This window comes from Pyxicephalus adspersus, chromosome Z (assembly GCF_032062135.1).
Source record: "Pyxicephalus adspersus chromosome Z, UCB_Pads_2.0, whole genome shotgun sequence".
Classification (NCBI taxonomy): domain Eukaryota; kingdom Metazoa; phylum Chordata; class Amphibia; order Anura; family Pyxicephalidae; genus Pyxicephalus; species Pyxicephalus adspersus.
The window spans coordinates 81,482,294-81,505,720 of NC_092871.1; the positions used below are offsets into that span (position 1 = coordinate 81,482,294).

The 23,427-nt window shown below is 40.6% G+C and overlaps 1 protein-coding gene across 8 annotated transcripts in view; it reads left to right on the top strand.

The window, feature by feature from the left end:
* Nucleotides 1–23,427, top strand: part of ATP2B3 (ATPase plasma membrane Ca2+ transporting 3) — a 171,841-nt gene that overhangs the window by 92,967 nt on the left and 55,447 nt on the right. For all 8 annotated transcript variants that reach the window (XM_072431702.1, XM_072431701.1, XM_072431703.1 and 5 more), the window contains 2 exons: nucleotides 13,394–13,591; nucleotides 21,525–21,782. In XM_072431702.1, the coding sequence (XP_072287803.1) occupies nucleotides 13,394–13,591; nucleotides 21,525–21,782 (456 nt within the window). The remainder of the gene's footprint in view (nucleotides 1–13,393; nucleotides 13,592–21,524; nucleotides 21,783–23,427) is intronic.

Consider the following 23,427-nt stretch of genomic DNA (forward strand, 5'->3'; position numbering starts at 1 on the left):
TGTGAAGAAGTGAGGGGAGGAGTGGAAGAGCTAAGCTAGCACAGGGAGTAATTAGATGCTCCCAGAGGAGTAGAGAGCTATGATAAGCAAGAAGGCAGGGTGTCGTGCCAGGAAATGACCTTTCCTGGAGTTGTCAAATTTCCTACCACGTTCAAAGGCATGTTCCAATGAAAAGCCCATTAGCTCTTCATTCAGGGCCTAATTCACCATACTTAAGATAGCTCTCAGGTGTTCTGGCAGATCATGCCCTACTTCCTGATTCAACTGCTTAAACAAAGCAGTGTGTCCCAGAGAGGGGAAAGGCAGAATAAAGCTTCTCATGGGCATTTTTTTCTTTCTAAATAGTAGATGAAGGGGGATGATTGGGAGCCTATGGACTCAGGAGAGTAGTGCTTTCTATTTTAAGATATCAGAGCATTTCCCTATCCTGCAATACCACAATCTGATCACCAGTAGTTCCAGGAACTACACTTGAATTGAGTCCTTGAGAGCAGCAGGCTTCACCTCGGGCAGCACTGGAAAAAATTGATACAGGTATATAAGATTAATGAAGGGTGAGTGCCTGTTACACTGTGATGATTTATAGAAACAATATTCGAGCATGATGCTGTTTACATACATTTATTATGGCAAACAATTAAATTTAGGGATTTGTTCATATATTTCAAACTCTAACCTTATTCTGTGCCCTCTTTCAACTAATGGCATTTGATCTCCAAATTACCGGATGATCCAGCAGTTATCCTATGTGCAGTCCAGTTCTTGCTTCTTGTCTCAGTAACCCTGTATTCAAACCCACAGTAGAGCTGAAAGGTACCTATAGGAAGGATGCCATGCAAATGCATGTTTATAAAGTGGAAGTAAGACCTAAGCCGTAGTTTATAAGGCCCATAAAGGTACTCAGAGATGTTTGTTTCTAACACTCTTTTGCCAAGATCACACTTTACAAAGTAGCAGTATACGGCTGTATTGAAAGCGTTGGGCCATATACTATTTTCAAATATGGTCTTCAAGAAACTGGAGCTTTTAATAGCCACTTTAGGGTGCAAAGAATGGTATGGACATTTGCTCGTTATAAAATCTTGATCACCAGGGAATAAAATCTGTTCCCACTTTTAGAAATAAAGTGCTATAAAAGTGGCAATTGGGAAAATAAGGTGAATTCTAAAGCTATGATCACCCCCATGTTTTTTTTCTTGTTGCTTTGACACTTTAATATCACTTGGTGTGTAGTTTAGTTCTTTTTTGTTATTTAAAATCTACATGGCACAGGATATATTGTCCTTTATATGACAGCGGTAGGTTTTCACTGCAGAGCAACAGGGATTATTGCTTTAGCTGCCCACTCCAATCCTTTCCTTTGGAGAGAGCAATGCAGAGCTTTGACTGTACGGCTTCCTGCAAGAACAGTCAATTTTGTCCTTGCTAAATGCTTCAATCAGTCCCACTTCCCAGTGCTGAAAAGGTCTGCAGCATATTTAAGGGCTTTGACATTATAATTTATTTTTATAGTATAGTTTAAAAATGTACCTTTCACAGTCACAAGTCGCATTGGTAACAATAGCCCCTGTATGCAAAAGTGGCACCAAGGTATAGCAAAACAGGCGCATGAGAGGTTTAAAAGCTGATGCACTATTTCACTAATCTGGTTTGCCATATACAGTCATGCTATTACTGGTTTATTATCAGTTATTGGTACTGTAATGAAGCTAGGCAAAAGCTGTGCCATTTTCTCTCAATGTGATTTTTTAATACTGTGATTGGTATCGTGATAGTTAGATCAGCCCCTGTCATTAATTACAAGTACTCAAAAAATCTCTTGTGTGACAGCTGGGCAATAAAGACCCAGGGTTTTATCCAGGATGACAGGTACATTTGCTCCAGATACAGGTTATATGCAGAGTATTTTTCTGTTTAGTCAGACAGTTTTCCTTTTGACCTGAAGGTGGGGTTCAAGTACCAGGCTGAATGACAATGAGTTTCTTGGCCACATGGGGGAGCTAAAGAGGCCTGGGGATGATCAGGTGTAACTGTTTCACCTGAAACCCATCCTGGAAATTAAGCTGGGGATATAAACTCCCAGCCTGCTTATTCGTGGGTCTCTGTCTTGGCTGCTGGGCTGGGAGGAGGGCCAAGGTGAACTGTAAGCAAAGACACAGACTTTGTTAGAAAAGCTGCATGGTTAGGGTCTTAGAGTCCTGCACAGCACTAGGTTGGGCTGGATTGTTAGTAAAGAGCCAAGCGGCCAAGCTTTAATTTGCTGTTTGTTTTATTTTGATTGTTTTTGTGTGAAAATAGTATTAAAAACCCTTGAGGCATAGATAACCTGCTGGCCCTGTTTCCTGTTTGAAACAACCCCCAATGCTACAAGCGATCTCACACTTGGCATCTAAAATATTCATTATCAGTAGTTTAGATTTGAATACAATGGGCAACAAAACAACTCAGTGGGCCTGCAAGACTAGAGAGCATAGACTATTATAGAGAAACCTGGATGATCTAGCGAACATGGAAGTGATTGGGTCCAGAGTTGAAAACATTTATCAAAATATTTGCAAACTGCTTATATTAGTTTATATTATGATTAGTCTTCTCCAGTCTTAGAGAGCTTTAACAAATCAGGCCCATTGAGTCAGAAGGTCAATGGCCCATTCTGCATTTCAGTGGCATAAATCATTGTGGTTTGATTAGGGATGATTCCTTAACATGGATGAGCAGGCTTATTTCATAGGTCAATGATTAAATACAATAAAGTAAAAATTACCAGTTGGCAGTATTCATCTATTTTGGTGATTGTTCTAAACCAGTGGTGGCCACATTTTTTGGTCTTTAAGGTGTGGGGCCCAAGCATCTCTCCTTGCTTCTCGGAATTCCCTTTCTTTTGTTTCAGATACACATCTCTGGGGTCTAATTAAAGGTATTTGGGGGAAAAAAGGGAATATGGCATCCTATAAATATTCTCTGTTGGGAAATCAATCACTACGTTCAAAACTCTTGAAAGATTCTGCACCAGAGGATGTTGGCTTCATGTCAGATTTGACAGCACCGAAATGTAACATTATATATATAAAAAACACATTATAAAGGACATGAAATGGTTGGTTTAACCAATCAAATTTGCTTATTCATTTGTCATGGTACACAATAAGGGGGCATCAGCCTATCAACTCCTAGGTCTCCCTTTTGACCATCTTGGAAAGTCGAAAGGCTTTTATGCAAAAGCAAAAGGAACTCAAGACATCACAATGACTACACTAAACACAAAGGGTTTGTTAAGATGGAATGATCAAGAATAAATAATCTGATTAAGTCAATGCATCACAAAACTCCTTTATTTAAAGTGTAAAGGAATGGTGACAAGGCATAGAAAAATATGACATTGTCAGGCAGGGTGAGCGCTACTATGACTCAGGCTATGTATTAAAGTGCCTTGCTGCAAAAAAGCATCCCAAATTTTCATGTCATCAGAGCTGTCATCTAAATGACTGCCTGTTTTGTGTGTCATTGTGCGGCAGTTCACTGACACTGTTAATATAATTAAAGAATACAAGCATTGAATTGGAAGCTTGATTAGCCTTTTTCTCCATTTCAGAAAAGTTTGACGCAGCTTTCCTAACTGGCATTAACTGTTTGGTACCCGTTAAACTTAGCTTGAGTTGTCTAAAAAAATTGGAGGAAGACATTTAATACTGGTCTAGTCATGAGAAACTAGTGGATGCACCACATCTAGGGACCCAATGGCCATATTTTCATAGACAGTTCTAGATGTCTAAAAACAAGTTGGTGGAAGACATTTGAGACAATTTACTATATTTTGAAACATAATTCTGGTTGTCTAAAAAAAATGATGGAAACAATTGATACAGGTTATGATGAACTTGTGGTTGCTTCACATCAAGAGACTATTTGCCACATTTTCAAGGATAGTTCTAGATGTCGACACAAAAAGGACAAAGACATTTGCCATAGTTCTGGTCATGAGTAACTAGTGGCTGCAGCACATCTAGAGACCGTTTACCATATTTTCAAAGATTTTAGAAAAGTTTTAGCTGTCTAAACAAAATTGAGGAAGACACTTGATATAGGTTTAACTATGAAAGGAGATAATATTAAGGGACCATTTAATTTATTTTCAAATATAGTTCTAGTTGTGTAAAAAGAATGGAAGCAGACCTTCAATATAGGTTCTGGTCATGAGGAACTAGTGGCTGCACCCCATCTAGAGGTTCTGATTGTGAGAAACAGGTGACTGAACCATGTTTGGGGACCAATTATTTCATTTTAAATTTTCTGAATCACACCAAGTGAGCATTTGCCATATTCTCAAGTATAAGTCTAGGTCTCTAATTAAAGTAGAGTGGCTGCACCACATCTATAGGCCATTTACGATATTTTCAAAAATAGTTCTAGTTATCTAAATAAGTCAATCTGATACGGGTTCTAGCACAAAGTACTGACAACAGCACCATGTTCAGAGACTGCTTTCGCTACAATGCAAGTCGACAGGAACATTTCTAGGTCCTACTTGAAATCTCATACAAGGTTAAGAATTTTTATTTTTGCTCAAAAACCTTAGAGCTCCATGTGTGTATATTGGGCTTTAAGCGGCTTGTATATTGCATACTCAGTAGAAAGAACAAGTTTTGATATGAGGACTCACAAGGACCACTGTCATGGCACATTATGTAGCTGATTTTAGTCTTGGGGAGAAAGAGAATAACTCCACACACACATTTCAAAAGGCTGATAATCCAGACAATTGGTGCAATAAAATTCACAAAATTCAGTTTAAAGTGGCTGGATTAGATGAGATCTGGCTCTTTTAAGTGATGGAACTGAAGTATTATGGTGGCCCTGGGAACTGTTAACACAGATGGTTGAAGCTAGCTGATCTGTGAGGTCATCATCCTCTATGATCTTTCAGTTATTGCTGTGCTGAGCTTTGAGCCAGTCTGCATTGAAAACCTAAATAAGAACTCTTCAGTTCTGATCGAGATAGAACACAAATGTAGAATGCAAGTTAGACTCCAACAGGTGCACATATGATGTCCACTGTTATGAAGCTTCAAACTCCTTTTCTTTTCTTCTGTTTTAGGACTAGCTTTGTTTCTCTGTGTTGCATGGGGTATACAAGTAGATTCATGTTTTGTCATCTATTGCAGCATTTTAATACATGGATTCCACTGAATGCAAAAAATAGATATCCCACCTTTCTTAGATAGAGAAAAGAAGAGCTTATGGAGCCATTCATGCAAATGGTCTGCCAATGCACCACATTTGACTTGCAATGTGAGGAGAAGGAACCAGTGAAGGCAAAATATAAGCAGCTTAAACATCAGCTGGTATAAATACAGAATTGTATTATTTTGTGTCTTTTATATCTAGCTTGAGTTCAGGTTCAGGGTTCAATAGCTTTTCCTTACACCCCTGGCTTTGACTCTATTTATTCATTTTTAGAGACAAAAAGGTGACACTTCACCTTGGCAGTCTTTGACACGGATGTATTGGAGAGATGAGTCTCTTAGCCCGCTGTTTTCCCATACCTATCTGATGAGTTCAGTCAGAATTAGAAATTAATTACATGCAGTGTTGTGTGTGCTGGAGCAGTAAAGAAAGGGGGAGTAGGATGAAATCCATTCAGCAGAATTTGTAACCAGCCAATGTTTTCAGTGCAGATCGGTGTTCAGTGAATTAGGCTTTACCTACCAGCAGAACATAAAAGATAATATTTACCAAGGCCCTGTTTTTCTTCATATCTGAATCTGAATTATGGAAACCTTTTCTTCCACCAAAACAATATGGCTCATTTAAAGGAATAAAATTCTTAAAAACAGGTTAACAGCAATAGTGCCCACCATCAATTATTATCCCATGTTCTGCTAGTAGAATACAGATGTTTTTTCTTTTCAAATATTGTATATATGTTACGAGATATATAAATATGAAATAATTAATCATATATTCATCTGTATTGTATTTTTAGTGCGTTCAATTTATTGATGATCTGTACATGTAAAATCCCTGATGAGGCGGATTACTTCTGCGAAACGCGTCAGATTGTCCAAATTTGCCACATCACAATAAGTCCAGATATTTAGTTTGTTGGCAATATATTGAGCTTTTAACCAGGGTCTATCTATACCCACCATATTGTCTAGGTGGTGCTAGTTTGGACCTTTTTGATGTATGTTGATTAGGATCTTTTTTTTATTTTTTGCTATAATAAAAATTTGTTTTTACAAAATGTATGGTTTATGTAAAGTCCTATCAATTTGATTGTATTCTATGTTTTCAAGAATACAGAAGAATAACAGCTTGGTTGCCTTAGCCAACACCTTCCCTCAAGGCCTTTTTAAAGCTGAACTCCAGCTTTATCTTTAGTCTTGCACAGTTGTACAGGTTCCTCTTGTAGAAATAAACTGCTCACTCTGATTTGACTGTATGCTGTGAGCTTCTAACAATTGGACTGGAAACGTTAGACTATAACAGGAGAACCTGATGATACAGCAAACCTGTAACAGATCTCATTCTCATTCCAGGTTTGCTGGATCTTCCAGGTTCTACCATATTATATCCAGTCCTGGAAAGCATTAATAAATCAGGTCCAATGTGCATAAGAATCTGCAGGATGTCAGATAAAACCCACCTCTTTTTTTCCTGGTTGGAGAACATCCAGCATCATCCACCCATTTGATACACATTGGGTTCTGGGGTGGGGCCATGATGCCCTACACTCCCATTATTCCCTTAGCTCCCTGTCGCTCAACCTTGAGGACTAAAGTCCTAATGTGGCTACGAAGACATATTGTGGAAACAGCTCCAAAATTAAGCTAAATCACAATCAAGTCCTGGTAGACACATTTTATGAAGGACCTGGGTATATGAGATCCACAGCATGTGGATTACTAGAAGTCTCTAGGTATATCTGCTACTCCTAACATGTAAATATGAAGATTCTCCATGCTTAGACAATGGGCTGCATTGAAGGACTTTGCTTTTGATGTAGAGGGAAGTGGGACTTGGTTCAAGCAAGATAACGTTGGAGAAGTTTAAAATTGAGTTCTCCACCCCGGCACTCTAAATATGTCCGTATTTTTACGCCAAAAGCGGTACATTGTTTTGCATGAAAACTTTTTTCCATTGTAGGCCTATAATTCTTAGGCATAACTCACCAAAATATGTCCAATATTTTTTAAATTTAATATTAATCTTTAAATAAAAAAAAAATCTGGTAAAACAAGGGTGCATAAAAATACTGAAACCTGTAATATAACTGGACAGTAGCATGTAATTTATATATATAATATAATTATATATAATATAATGATTACTTTGTATTGGATTCAATACAGTTTAATTGTATTGAATTCAATAAAATTCCGATCGAAATTCCAATTGAATTTCCCACTGCGCCTCTGACATGCACCAACGTCACCAGGAACTCCCAGGAAACATCAATGCACTTGCCAGTGGAAGATCAGAGGAAGAGGACGCAGCCTGAGGATAGGATCCGACGGGGAGGACACCGATGACCAGGACCAGGTAAATGTTTTTTTAATGTTTTTAACTACCCCAAGAGTGGCTCGGGGTTACGGCTCTCTGCATGTTTTTTTACCTCGAGCCACACTCGGGATTACCGCTAAGAACCACATCTGCCTCTATACTTGATCAGCCTGAGTCTATCTTACAGTGTTTCCAGCATTATTTCATTTCATTATAAAATAAATTTTTACCCGGCCCAAAAAATGTCATTGGACGCTCTGTATAAAAGCCAAAGTCTGCTCAAAAGATGTTTTGTTTTCGACATTTCAAATGTAGGTTGCATTATTCCTTTTCTGTTCCATTATTTCCAACAGCGTCTAAAAATATGCCTCTCAAAAAGCGAAAAAAAAAAAAAACCTGAAGCCGTAGTGATATCACCTTAAACAGTGAAATTTTAAGGATTAGATAGATGCATTTTTTTATTCTATTTAACTATTGGGTACTGAATGCTACATTTATGTTTTTATTACTTGATTATTTTATGTCCATACTAACAATTACCTGATAGGTTAAGAAAACCATAGAAGGTACCTTGGAGTCCCTGTGTTTAGTATTACATAGAGATTGAGTTAAAAACCTGGGGACTAACTTCTGGGATTTGAGACTTTAGTTTATTAGACTAAGGACCTTGTTTTTTTAAAGCTCTCCAAGACTTGAGACGGTAGACTATTATGGGAGAACCTGGGTGATTCAGCATACCTAGTGTGGACTTCTTTAAAACTATTTGTTATTGGTATGTTTCCAATCCTGGACCAGATCCATTCCAGGTTACTGGATCAATCAGGTTTTCCCATGATGGTCTTCTCAAGTGTTAGAACTTTGTTTTCCATGTCATGTACTCCCACAATAATATTGGCATTGAAACCCAATGCGAGGTGAATTGAGATTATATAAAGTGAAACTGTGGCCAGGCTATTAACATTTAGAACAGTGTTAGCCAACCAGGAATCCACAGGAAAAATTTGATAGTCCACACAAAAATTTGGACATTATTTGGAAGCTTTATGTTTTATTATTATTAAAACAAAATTTTTTTTTAATAAATTCTTATATTCTGAATGACAATTTTTGCCTTTATATTGCCCTAAACTCACAAACTGTACTATAGACGGAAAAACAAGGCAGGTGCAGAGTGATGTCAGTGTAGTCTTAAGTTGTATGAGGCAACCATTGCCGAGCCGTACACTTCAGTATTGTTTCCACCATTACAACAGTCACCCCGCTCTGCAAATACCAATTCTCATCTGATGTATTTTATTTGTTTATTTCTCAGATGCTCTTTTAGGTAAGTATGACCTTAACAGTGTATTTTCTTTAAATGTTATATTTAATGGCATCAAATAGTTTGACTTTGATAACTATCATTTCTTGTTTGGTCTTAGATTCGAAAGAAATAAACTCATAATGAGTGAGAAAAAGCAAACAAATATTTTGCATTTCTTTAGTAATACCAAAGATAATGCAACTAATGATAATAGTAACAAAATATTCAATTCAGATTAATGGTCTGCAGGATTTAAAATTATAAACCTAGAAAGTTTGGCACCACTGACATTTGTAATTGCAGCCACTGTGGAGTAAATAGTCCTTAAGGTTCACAGAACAAGCACTGAAGTGCTCCAGGTTGTTTTCTTAGTAGCTCAGTATAGCATGACCCCCACCACCATCAAAGAACTTCAGCATGCAACAGGATACAAATGAATAGCTCATTCAAGAAAAGATAGAATGAGAAAAACAGCTTTTTCCTGCAATACTCAACTTCCTTTTCTAACAAGTGTTCCTCAGTCTGATTGCCAGCATCATTCAACCCACTTCCTCTAAACCCAGGTAATCCTAGACCCATCCCCAGTCCATGAAGCAGCAGAATGAGCTGACCTTGTCACCTTACTCCATCCTCCTATCGGCACATGCATAGAATGGCTCTTTGTACTGCTTTTTCCTCTCACGCAGGAACCATGCTACATAGGTAATGTGCAGGTCAGACAGCCGGTATAACCCCATAAACCTGTGTATATGACCCAACACTGGCTTCCTGTAGCCCTCCAAATGTTATGAATGCATATTGTGACCTTGGAGTCTCTGTAATTAAAATACCAAAATGGAACAATGTTTTGGCTATATTCCTATTACCGTTTTAAGCAAGTAATTAATACTTTATTAGACACTTACTTTTTGCAACAAATGTTGTTGTAAAATACCAATATAGGATACATCTGACTTGTATGCACAGCAAAGATATTGTGACCGTTTACATATATTTTGTGCTAAATAATTTTTGACTACACAAACATCTGCCATGTTTCCAAAGACATCTTGTCCTTGTCTCCTTTATGCTGCTGAGCAGATTTTGCTTGTGCAGAAAGCAAACCACCATATTTCAAATTTTCAGCACCCTGCAGATTTACTACAGGGGAATCTCCCAAATGCCTGCATCAGGACTTTACATGAGAAGAACACATTGGTGCTACACCAAGGGCAGAAATAATAGTAAAAGTTATTGTGTCCCACTGTTCTAATAGGCATGTGTGTTCTGTATTAATGTGTTCTCCGTTCTCTGTGTCCTTTTTTTTTTGTGTATTCATAGGCAGTGATTACCTTGTGTGCTGTGCTTGTATGTGATTTGAATGTGTGTGCTGTTACTGTGCTTGCCCTGTCTGCTTGTTCTCTACTTCTATTGAGAGAGGCCTGTAGCCGTAGGAAATTAGGCACAGGGCCTACATGGCAGGGTGCTAGGCCTAGCCCAGGGGCATTAAGGGGTAATAAAATGAAGTAAGGCTAGGAGGGGTTTTGCTAGTTTGGAGAGTAAGGTAGGAGAGGATTAAGCATAGGATGAGTTAAAAGGGGTAGGACAGAAGTTAGAGGCCCTCTTTTGGAAGAAAAAAGTTACAGGCAGGACGCAGGTAGGGAGAGGGAATTTTTTAGGGCCTTATGGCTCAGTTTAGGGGGCAGCGGCTTCACAGTGTGAAGCCTGGATGCTATCTAGAGTAGTTAGGCTTGGGGGGGGTTGACTATTTGAGAGCCCATTTAGGGACCCTCCTGTGGGTCAGCTGGGTCCCGTCCTTCTGGAGCTCTGGGCGGGGGCTGCGGCTGTCAGGGGGAGGGGCCTGCAGTCCTGGGGCTTCTCCTGAAGCAGGGGCCCTTCATTCTGTGGGGGCCACGCTGGCAGGCTGCGATACGCGAGGGGGCTGTGGCCAAGAGGGGGCCGGAATGGATGGCCAGAATCAGAAGGGACGTTGGGAATAGCTGTCTGCGTCACAGGAATTCCCGGAAGTGACGCAGCCAGGTCCTCAGTACAGGGAACTCCCCGCTTGGAGGGGGAGCTCGCTTCTCACAGACAATCTATGTGGGCCAGGCAGCAGAAGCAGAGTTGGGTCCCAGGGGGGATTGGGGTAGTATCAGATGGGGGAGGAGGGTTTGTTTGTGTCAGGTAGTTCAGGTTGGAGGGTGGGAGTCTTTCTAGAGGGGGGTTTTGAGACGGTGGGGTTAGGCACAGTGGAACAGGAAATGTAGCAGGGCTGGTGGTGATGGAAAACTTTGGAAGGGGGGTTGCGTAAGGGGGGGCTGTGAGGGGGAAGGTTAAAAGTGGGGGGGAGGGGGGAGGGGACATGCAATGGAGCAGCATGTAAGGCGGGAAGATTTAGAGGGGTGTGAGTGGGGACAATTTGCTCTTTTACCGCTGGAGCCTTCTAATTCAGGGTGAATTATGGATAATGGTAATGGATGATGGATGATAATGGATGCTCGGGCATGTAGTTTGATGAGCAAAGTGGTGGGGGAGGATTTGATGCTGGTGGGAAATGTGATTGGCGCTGGAAAGGCAAATTGGGGAGAGAGGGTGTTTTGGTCAGTACTGAGGGTTATTATGCTTTACTTTTCCTGGTGTCCATACTGAGGATGGTATATACTATTACTCCCTAGTGTCAGTGCTGTGGCCAGGCCAAGTTGGAAGGGTGCCCACTCGAGGACATGGTTCAACATTGCCCGAAGTGGGATGAATACGGTGGTGGGCCATTCAGGTGGCCAGGAATGGGGGTAGCGTAGTGCTACATCATGTGTTGGCAAGTTTGTGGTGGGTGAGCAGCCCCTTGGCATGGTAGGGCTCCATGCCATGGCGGGCTATGATTTGGGTAATGTTCCAAGGGGACATAATTTGTGCTGTTAAGCTGATTTTCAAGGTGGAGTGACCTGGTGTTGCAGTGTGGTCAGTTACAGTGGCTAGGACCATTTTTGGACGGGCACCTGCTTAATGGAAACAGAACGGTTCAACACAGCTCGGAGTATGGTGAATATTGCGGTGGGCCATTTCTGCGACCAGGAATGGAGGAAGGCTAACTGTCAGGCTTGAATTCAACAAGCTCGGCGAGTGTGGAGGTAGCGCTCAGGTGTAAGGTGTCACACCTGAGCGCTGTGGCGGTTGGGGCCTTGGAAGGCAAGGGTCCAGTGCATGATAAAGTGGTGAATTTTGGCAGGGGGGATCCTCTTTGCTGCGGTCTCCCTGTTTATGGTGAACAGATGATTACGGCTCCTGAGGAGGTACTGGGCGGCTAGGAGCCAAGGTAAAGATGTTGGAGAAGTTAAAGCCTGGTTGTTTGGGTGTATACCCAGGAGTTTGATAACATTATGGATATTGTGGTTATGGTTATGTATTATTAAAAGGAGGGAATTAGGTTGTTGGTTAATTAGGTTATATTCAATGTAATATGTTGGTGCTATATAATCCCGGTTTATTTATAATATTAATAATAATAATAATAATAGAGTGTTATGTTAATGTATGCTTGCATATAAAAGATGTAAAAATGGATTTATTTATTAGTCAATTATTTTTGTATGTTTGTTGGTTAATTACTTGAATGATTTTTTTATTTAATGATGGTTAAATAGACGGCTGCTTGCCAGCCAATTTAAATCGAAGATTGGTGTCTGGGTGTTTAATAGTGGGGGTGTGGTTGTTAAGCAGGTGGGGGGCTGGGGAAGGCAGAGGTTCTGATGGAGTGATAAAGGATGGGCTAGAAGGTCCGAGATACCCTGGTCATGTATGCAGTGTCTTTGTTCTGGCTGTATGTGCAGTGTCTGTGCTCCAGTTATGTGTGAATTGTTTGTGCCCTAACTGTGTGTATGTCAGTGACTGCATTAACTGTCTGTGCACCCACTGTGTGTGCTTTGTCCATGCTCTCTCCATGCTTTGGCTGTGAATGTACTATCGTACTGAGTCTGGATTGTCTGTGTTCAGTTGTCTGTGTGTGCAGTGTCTGTGCTCCGACTGTGTGGGCTTCATCTGTGTCCTGATTGTGTTTTTCTTATGTGTGATCTGACTGCGTATACAGTATCTGTGTTGCCTGTATGTGCTTTGTCTACTGACCACAGTAGAGTGACTGATGCTGTGGGAGTGAAACTTAATGTACATTTACCCATCAATTTCCCCTCAGCTAGAACTAAACAAGCACCTAACTGTTAACCCATTCAGTCACCCACCCCACTGCAAGATTATTGTTTTGTTTACTCAGGAATTTTTCTTAATGACAATGGTTGTTATATAAGTAATGTAAGAATACAATTCAAAATTAATTGCACCACAGTGCAATACCGCTGAGCCATATGTAGAGCATCACATGGCGCCAATAAGTTATTTTTGTAGTCCTAGTAGCTTCACTTTTTTCCTTCAACTGCTCTTTAAAGTCTAACAACAACCTATGCTTGATTTTGTTGTAATTTCATCCTGTTTGTGATCTTAATGTAATTCTCTGGCAAACATTGGAGGATTTATTTTTTTTGTATACTGTATGTGGAAGTGACTTTTGATTTGCTGAGATGTCCTAATTAGTAACATGTTACTTTTTGTTGCTTGCAGGTTTATCTGATAATGCAGCAGACTTTGAGAAGAGACGACAAATATATGGTGTGAATTTCATACCTCCCAAAAAACCCAAAACCTTCCTGCAGTTAGTCTGGGAAGCCCTCCAGGACGTGACTCTCATCATTTTAGAAATTGCTGCCATCGTCTCTCTGGGCCTTTCATTCTATGCACCGCCGGGAGAACAAAGTGAGAGTATGTGAACCTTCCTTGCCAATTACGCATTGCTTGATCTATCAGAGTTGTGTTTCTTGGCATTCTGCGGATTGCTTTTGGTCCCTAAATGTGTGCCGAATGTAAATTTGCTGCATTCTCTCCTGCAAAATGTGCTGCCAATGGTGGACATGGATAGTGGGCACATATAATCTCAGTTGCCCATAGGCTAAACACAGTTGAATATCCCCTTCGGTAGAGCAGTCAATTTCTTCACTTTATAAAATCGAAGAGAAATGGATTCTAAACTTTAAAATTTTATTGCCCAAAGCAAAAGATTTAGAGAGTTTAATTTTAAAAAAAATGTGATTGGTCATGTCAAAGTATTTGGTTCTCAAGACCACAGGAATGATTTCTGTTGAAATTTGAAGCATTTGCACATACACATGGCTGCACTTTTCTCCTGTTGGATTGCAATAAATATATTATGTGGTAGTGATTTTTGATCTGTGGTTGAAATTTTCGTCAAACAAATTGATCCAATCTAACTAAAGTCCATTTATCGCCTGCATCCAGGGTATAATTCACATTAAGAGTCCTGGTTCAAATGGACCTATGGAAGCAATATATAAATATATATATATATATACATATATATATATATATATATATATATATATATATATATATATATATATATATATATATTGAGACCTGTGTCTTCATTTATAATTAGTTGCTAACTGGTTGACAACCTTTTTCTTATCAGTAGTCTATTAAAGAAATACATGGGCTTACCAGCAATGAAGTTTGAAATAAATATTTAAAATATTACCAAAGCTCAGCATTCACTCAGCAGCTCAGCTCCCCCTGTTCCTCTCCCAATAGTAACTTAACAGTTCAGCCTCCTCCTGGTCCCCTTTAACAGTGACTTAGCAGTTTAGCTCACCCTACTCTTCTTTAAGAAATTACTTGGCATGGTATTTCCCTCTGCTTCCTATTAGCAGTCACTCATATGTTCTCCTCCCGCTGATCACCTTCCAATACAGTAGTAACATAGCAGTTCAGTTCCCTCTGATTGCCTTCTCAGCAGTGATTTAGCAATTCTTCACCCTCTGCTTTCCTTCCAACAGTGACTTGGGAGTTCCCCACCTTGATCCCTTACAAAAGAGCAGTTCAGCTCCCTCAGATCCCCTTTCTGCAGCCCACCTTCTTTCCCTCCAGCAGTGATTTAGCAGCTCAGCTTCCTCTCTTCCCCTTTTCATCAGTATTTTAGCAATTCAGCTTCACATCCTCCCCTTTCATCAGTGACCTAGCAGTCCATATCCCCGTGCTCTCTTTTCAATAGTGACTTTGGAATTCCCAACCCCAATACCCTTCCGAAAGTGATTTAGATTTAAGCTACCCTGTTCTCCTTTCAGCAGTGATATAGCAGCTCAGTTCCCTCTGCTCCCCTTCTGAGCAAGTCACTTCCCCCTGCTGTTCTTTCAGCAGTAACCTAACATTTCAGCTTCCCTGCTCCCCTTCCAGCAGTGATACCTTCTTCCAATCTCTAATTGTGGAGGCGGTAGGGAGAGTTGAGTCACTGAAAAAAATAACTTTAGGACTTCTGCTGTGGAGGATAGATTGCTCCACAATAATAATATTATAAAAAATCTTCAACTCTGTGGAGTAAATTGCTATGGGCAATGTTTTCCTGCACCTAAGATGTGCTTGGAAGGCACCTTAAATGCAGGACATTAAAGACCCACAGATATACATTGAGCAGTGTAGATTAGAGGTGGCATTTGACCTGCTTCATTTTGCCCTTTGTCACTTTGCATGCAGAAAGTCCTATTGGGGTGCATTTAAAGGCTGTGTGTGCTATTCAGTTGCATAATTTGTATTTGAATAGATAATGCCCATAGACACTTACGCTTACTTTTCTGCAGGACACACCTACCAGATCCATCCTAACATCCTGCACAGTTCCAGGCATCCCAGATCCACCATGCTGTAAATCCACCAACATGGAGATAATAAAAAGTTCACAACATAGCCATAATATTGTTCTCCCATCACAATGTTTTACATTTTTGGGAACACCAGGAGCTACAATCTACACATGTCGCTGGTAGTGCTACCTAGTGGTATTGCACCAAATCCATTCAACCACAGTAATGCACTTTTGGAGCCTTTGGGCCTCATTTAATGAAGCTCTACACGACTGGAGAAGATATACCATCTTGAGAGAACCAGGGTGAACCTGGAATAGATCTGGTCCAGGATTGAAAACATTTGCCAAATATTAGCAAAAGAAAATAAGAAATCCAATCATCCCATGATATTCTATCTTCTTCAGTCATTGAGATCTTTATTAAATCAGGCCCATTGTATCTAAATGAACACACTTTATTCATCACATTTAGGGAAACAGAAGGGGAAGGATGTATGTCTAGATTATCATGGGGCTCTCTTAAATTCTTTCCTGTATCTATATCATATAGTAATTTATTATGTAAAGGAAACAATTGCAGGTGATAAAAGCTAACTATACGCTCTACAGTCCCCAGCTATTCCTGATCAGAACTTGACCTGGCTTGGAAATACATTTGTGGTATTTGCAAAGTTTTAGTTTAATGGCCCCTTAAATAGAAACAAATTCAGACTGTAGGATTCATAGTTAAAATGAGGTAAAGCAGGTTTATTCTGTTCCAAACCAATTCTTCTTTGAATTTTTTATGCTTTCAGGATTCAAGCCGCTCTCATCATTTTAAGTATTTATGCCTGTTCTTGAAGTATGAACTATGGTTTCTAGCTAAAGAACATCCTGTATTATCTTCTAACATGATCTCCTCTAGGAGGCTATGAATGCATGGATCGGAGCTATATATTATGGAGTGATGTCGTAGGGTTAAATATCATTGCACTTAGCCTTCTTTTTTGAGAGCTTTCTACTACTGATTTGACTTTTTTTTATAATATTAGGAATAATATGATTCAAATTTCAACTATTAAGCTAAATGCATTTCATATCCATGAAAACAAAATACAGCAATCACCTAAAATATTAAACAACATGTCAAATGCCTATGGAATCTATCAGATTCTGATTTTTATTGTGCCATGGTCAATTTGTAAGTCTTGTATTATAGTCACGTTGGGCAATAGACAAGAGTCAGCATAGGCAGTTTGCTGGTATACATCCCAATTTTTGCCTAATTTTTCTTTATACTTTCCTGCTTCCAGCTCATCATCTTCAAGATTCAACAGTTCACTTACCTAAAATATCCCACCTCTGACAAGTGCTATTGTTATCCAACTGTCAATGATATTCACCTGTCAGCGACCTTACTTGCTGTACATGTATTTGTTTACAAGATTATGTAACAGGAATCTCCATTACACAGAAAAAATACATGACTTGCTATTCAAAGGATTTTATTGGGAATAAAAAGCCAGTGGTATTTTCTGTGGTGTTGGTGGACTGGTGATGGCCACTGTGCTCGTGACATTTGACTCGTGGTATGTTGTGTGAAGATGATGATGACTGTCAGTTGATCTTCTTTTACTTGCTCTTACCTTATATTTTTTTTACTCTTTACATCATTTACATCAGCTGGTGGTATTGTGTTGAATGATTTTTAGTCTTGGCTCCTACTTTACTTTCTAGAAAGTAAGAAAAAACTGAAAGAAAAACCCTAGTTTTTTAGGTAATTTTGTTTCCAAATTTTGGGATTTGAGATACCCGTGCTTTAGTTCTAAATGCTTGTACAGCATTTTGTGTGGGGTTCTCATTTCCCTATTGGTCTTTTAACTGAGAATGATATAGGAGAAAAAGGAACATCATTTTTATAGCGGGAGATTGGGCTTGGATCATTGTGCAGGCAATATGAGAGAAACTGTGCTGCAGGTGGCTAGGAAGGTGAGGGGTAGCACAGGTTTGGCAGTATATATATATATATATTGATTCCCCACCAAGGCTACTTCCTGGAATTCTACTCCTCCCTCTCCCTCTTTCTCCCCTGAGCCCTTATGGGATTCCCACCTTCCCTGCAACTCCTGGTGTAATAAAGGGACCAGAGTCAATATATAGGGGAAATGTACCTTGTGTCCAGTATCCCTACCTGTCCAATCCAATACTTACCCCCCCCCCCCGCCTCAACCCTGAGGAGGTGGAGGCACCTTGAACACCAAGACAATGTATTCTGGAAAGGGCATTTCATTGTGTCTTTCCAGGTCAGTGTTCCACTGTAAAGTTAAACTCCGATAGGGAGAGAAACCACCTTGTTACCCGTGCATTGGCTGTATTATTTCTCCTCATCCAAGCTAGAGGAGCGTGGTCAGAAATCAATCTGAATTTTGTCCCTAACAGGTAATAGCGGAGGAAGTCTAGTGCGGACTTGATTGCCAGGCACTCCCGCTCTACTACCGCGTCATTTTTTCCATCCCCGGTCAGTTTTCTGTTTAGAAAAACTATGGAATGATCCTCTCCATCAATAACCTGGGACAGAACCGCCCCCAATCCTACTTATGAAGCACTAGTTTGAACCACAAATTCTCGTGAAAAATCGGGCAACATCAAAACAGGTCATCGGCACAGTGGCATTTTTAGATCCAGGAACGCTTTTTCCGCATCCTCATTTCATTTAATCATTACTGACTTATGACGTTTGGTCAGATCAGAAAGGGGGGCTGCCATTGTTGAAAAATTGGGAACAAATCATCGGTAGTACCTGACGATTTCTTAAAAGGCTTTGGCCTGTTCCTTAAGGAGGGGACGGGGACAGTTCTGAATTGCTTCCGCCTTGCTTCCGAGGTTTCACCAATCCTCTACCCACATTGTGTCCTAGGTCCTTTGCCTCCTCAAAACCAATTGCACATTTTTTGGGGTTCACCATGAACCCTCCCTTTTCCAGACTATCCAGCACTGCCTGGATCTTCGGTAGGTGAGTCTCCCAGTCTCTGCTGAAAATTACGATATCATCGAGATAGACCGATGCATATGCTTGATGGAAGCGTAACAGCTTTTCCATGACCCGTTGGAATGTGACTGGGGAAGTCTGCATGCCGAATGGCATCCTTTTATACTGGAGTTGACCGTCTGGTGTGGAGAAAGCCATTTTCTCCTGGGGCTCTTTGGTCAGGGGTATCTGCCAATACCCTTGGTCCAATCCAGCGTGGTGATAAAGCGCGCAGGGCCTAATCTCTCTATAAACTCATCTACTTGGGGCATGGGATACCCATCAAACCTCGAGATTTCATTTAACTTCTGGAAGTCATTTCAAAATCGCAGGGTCCCGTTGGGCTTCGGCACCAACTCAATGGGACTGGATTTCCCAAAAAACCCAAGTTCTAGTATCCTCGTTATCTCCTCAAACACAGCTTTCCTCTGGGCCTCTGGAATGCAATACAGTTTTACAAAGACCTTGGTATTTTTTTCTGTCGCAACATTATGTTCTAACAGATGGGTGAGCCCAGGTAAGCCGGAAATTTCGGTTTTATTCCTCTGGGGGAATTCTTTCACCTTCTGACTTTGAGACTTCGAGAGAAAAGGTAGGGGCTGTTTTAACAAAGTCAACCCCATCTTGGGGCACAACCCTGGCACTGGCCATGACGGGAACTGTCTCTCTCTCTCCATGGTTTCAATAGGGTAATGTGATACAGCTGATAAGTTTTCCGTTTTCCCGTTTGGTGTATCCTATAGTTCACTTCGCTTACTTTTTCCACCACCTCAAAAGGCCCCTGCCACCTGGCCAGACCAGAAATTTACTTTCCACCGTGGGTATCAACACAGCTACCCGTTCCCACACCTGGAATTGTCTTAGCCTGCCCCCTCTATTGTACATTCGGTTTTGGGTCTCTTGGCCACTCAGGAGATGTTTCTTGACCAAGGGCATGACCTTGGCAATCCATTCCTGTAACTGGGAAACAAACACTACTACACTCTGATGGGAACTGTTCTCGCTCTCCCATTTTTTCGTTCACCAGACCGAGTAATCCCCTAGGCCACTGTCCATATACCAATTCAAACAGGGAAAATCCTGTGGAAGCCTGGGGCACTTCCTAAATGGCCAAGAGATCTGCCGGGAGTAGGCAGTCCCAATTTTTCCCATCTTTTTGTACCACCCTTTTCAACATTCATTTTAGTGTTTTATTGAACCTTTCTCTGCGGGTGCTAGAAAAAGGTTCACAACTGTTTAAAGGTAAATAGCTTGCATACATCCACCAATAGCTTAGACATAAAGAGAGTACCCTGGTCTTTGAGGATTTCCAGGGGGAAACCTGCCCGGGTGAACATGTTGAACAATTCCTGAGCGATGGCCGTGGACAAGGTCTTTCTTAAGGGAATCGCCTCTGGATAGCGAGTTGCATAATCTAGAATTACTAGGATGTATTGATCCCCCCTAGCTGACTTTACCAGGGGCCCTACAATATCCATAGCTGTTAACTCCAGAATCATGTGCTATCTCCAGAATCATCCTCCTATACTGCTGGGGTACCAGCAACTGTTCAACCCTTTGTTCGCAGACCTTGGTAACCCAGTACAGTAAGTCTCTGTTACCACAAAATGGGGAAATCTTTACTCCCCCGGGTTCGTGAGGTACTCCGTCCACTACCGTAACCTGGTCCCTGACATTACCCAAAGTGGGGTCCCTCAACTGGGCAGTACAAAGTTCCCCTTTATTTTCTTTTAAACCGGGATTGATGAGGCTAGAGGAAGGGCCACCCTTCCCTTTCAGCAGTCCTCTCAAATGTTAATAGAAATGTTCCAACATCAACTGTGTGGCTGGCTCCCCTCATGGCCTGGTTGCTAGAGGCAACTCTCATGGTTTCCTGCCCCTCTGTTAGCTGTTGCACAGTCTCGGCCAACATCCTTTATTGTGCCTCTGTGGAATACCATAAGGCCACACCTTGGGCTGTCGTTGCTTCCCTAAACGCTACCATCTGTACCTCTGTTGCTTCCTGCTGGTTGGCAACGCTCCTCTGCAGCTGCACCGTGGCCAGAGCCAGTTGCCGCAGCAGCTCCTCCATTGCAAAACTTTGGGAGCCTAGCCCTTTTTAAATGAAAAACTTTTTCTTCAGTGCTGCTGCCTGCATCCTCCACCAGTTGTAAAGTTTGGCAATTAGCTCAGACCCCAGCCAGCACGCTTCCTGTGTGTGTGTGTGTATATATATACACACACACACGAAACACCCTACCACACACTTTTTTATCACTATAAAAAAGCTCTTTAAACATAGCTAGCTTTATTTAAAGGACTATAATGATAATTTTTAGTTCTTGCAGCTAGGAACAATGAGGGTGCTTTACCACGAGGAAAGCAGTTGACTCTCCTTTACCTGATGTTATGTTTCACCACTAAGGTTATGCCATTTTGCACACTGCCTGCTCATTCCTGGTTACCTCTCCCTGGTGATTTAGGATACCTTGCTTCTTCATACACTACCTGCCTATGCCTACTCACCTCTTCTTGGTGACACATATTTGATTGCCATTAGAGAAGGTAGTGAGCATAGGCAAGTAGTGAGCAGAACAGTGTATATGGGAGCAAAAGCTGCTCTACCATCTTCCTATTAATGAGAAAAGTTTGGTGCCTCTGATTGTTTTTATTGGTTCCCCCATGTGAACACAAGCCAATGGCCCTATGGTAGCAGCTAGCCTTTCAATAGGATGTTTGATATTTTATTTTACCAAGTCACATGACTGTTGCAACTCCAAACCATGTGTATATCTGTTCCCATGTTTAGAACATGTGTAAACCTAAGGCATATTCTGAAGTATAGCTGTTCTGGTGCTCTGCAGTCCTGCAGAGAATTCAGGCTTTTGGTTATATATAATGCTTTCAGCTTCAAAATTCAAGGATTATCATTTTCTAGTCCATTAACTCATGAAGAGTAAATGACCTGTGGGCTTTACATGCTTTAGGTAAAAGGGGTTTTGCTAGCCTCTTAAATGTAAATCCTAACTTTATGTTCTTCTTATTTCTTCTAGACTGTGGGAATGTACAGACGGGAGGCCATGACGAAGGGGAGTCAGAGGCCGGGTGGATTGAGGGAGCTGCCATTTTGTTGTCTGTCATTTGTGTGGTATGGGTAACGGCCTTCAATGACTGGAGTAAGGAGAAGCAGTTCCGCGGGCTGCAGAGTCGCATTGAGCAAGAGCAAAGATTCTCCGTCATCAGAAATGGACAGGTCATACAGATTCCTGTGGCTGAGCTCATTGTGGGAGACATCGCCCAAATAAAATATGGTGAGAAGGAAGTTCTGATTTTTTATATGTTTATTTAACAGTTGTATTGCATCTTATATATTATACATTAAAGTTTATGTAAACTCAAAACATATACATTAAAGTTTATGTAAACCCAAATCCTATCTTTTGCCAACATGCTTCATAGGTGAAGTAGGTGAAATGGTTTGCCGCCTAGTATACATAGTAGAGTTGTATGAAATACTCAATGTAAAAGATGCAGAGTAGAGAACATTCATCACAATGTACATAATAAAAGGGTGCAAAGTACAGAGTGAAGCTGTGTAGAGTATAGTGTAGTGAGTGAGAATAGATAGAACACAATGTACTGTGTGAGATAGTGTGCAACATAGTATACAGGTAGTACCCGGATTACATACGAGATAGCGAGATAGAGACTGTAGCTTTGTTCTTAAGTTGAATTTGTATTAACAGGTACATTATTTTAATAAATGCATTTAGGACAGATGTTTGTCTCAACATATTATTGGGCAGTGTGGTGTCAGTTACTGTGTAAAATCCTCACTGTAAGTAAATCAAATAGGCAAAAAAAAAACTTTATGGAGCCTAGACATTTGTTAACTTCTGGAGCAAAAGAAACACCTGCAGATTTTGTCTTGGTCATTAAAGAGTTACAAGAGGCTGAAAAATGAGCTCAAAGCTTAAGATCATCAACAATCTCAGCTGTGTTTAGCAAAAGATTTCATGCAAACAGACCCCCTCCCCTTCATCAAGCCTCCATTCTGCACAGGAGTGAGTGGGGAAGCCCTGTTTGTATCTAGGAGTGTCCGTATGTCGGATGTCCTTAACCCAGGGACTACCTGTACAAGGCATTTGACAACATACAGAGTCCAAAACATACAACACAATGGGGCCGATTGCTTAAAGCTCTCCATGACTGAAGACAGATTATCATGGGAGAACATGGGTGGTCCAGAAAACCTGAAATTATTTATGTCTAATTTTCCAATTAATAGAAAATGATTCTTAAGAAATCCATTCAAGTTATGCTGGATTACCCCAACTCCACTATGATAGTGTATCTTCTCCAGTCTGGGAGCACTTTAATAAATAAGGCCTATTGTATACAATGAAGTGGTGCATACCATAGTATACAACAGAGTAACATTGCTGGGTCGTATGATTTAGACGCATATATAGATAGACTGCAGGGAAAAAACCATAAAGCACAATGTGCAGGGTGAAGTGGTTTTAAATTGATAATGCACAACAGTATTTATAATGCACAGCAGAGATAAAAGCTGTGTAAAGTATGTAAGTGGTGCAATGAACAGCAAAGGATGTACATCACCATGAGGAGAGTGATGTGAGTGACATAGGTACAAAGTTTAAAACATACAGAACAAGGTCACACTCAAGTAGTGTGTGGTGCTACATTACCATATAGCCCAAAATAAGAGTTGTACAATACCCACACAATATAGAACATAGTAAAAAAAAATCCCCCTTGTCTGATCAAAATCTTCCAAGGAGAACATATAATGAGAATAAAGCTCAAAATCAAGGAAAGCTAGCAACTTTGACAACTTGAGTACGGCTGAAACAGTAAAGAGCCACAGCAATGGAGTTTAAAGTATATTTAAATCCTAAAAACAAATATCTGATATTTGCATTGTTTTGGTTT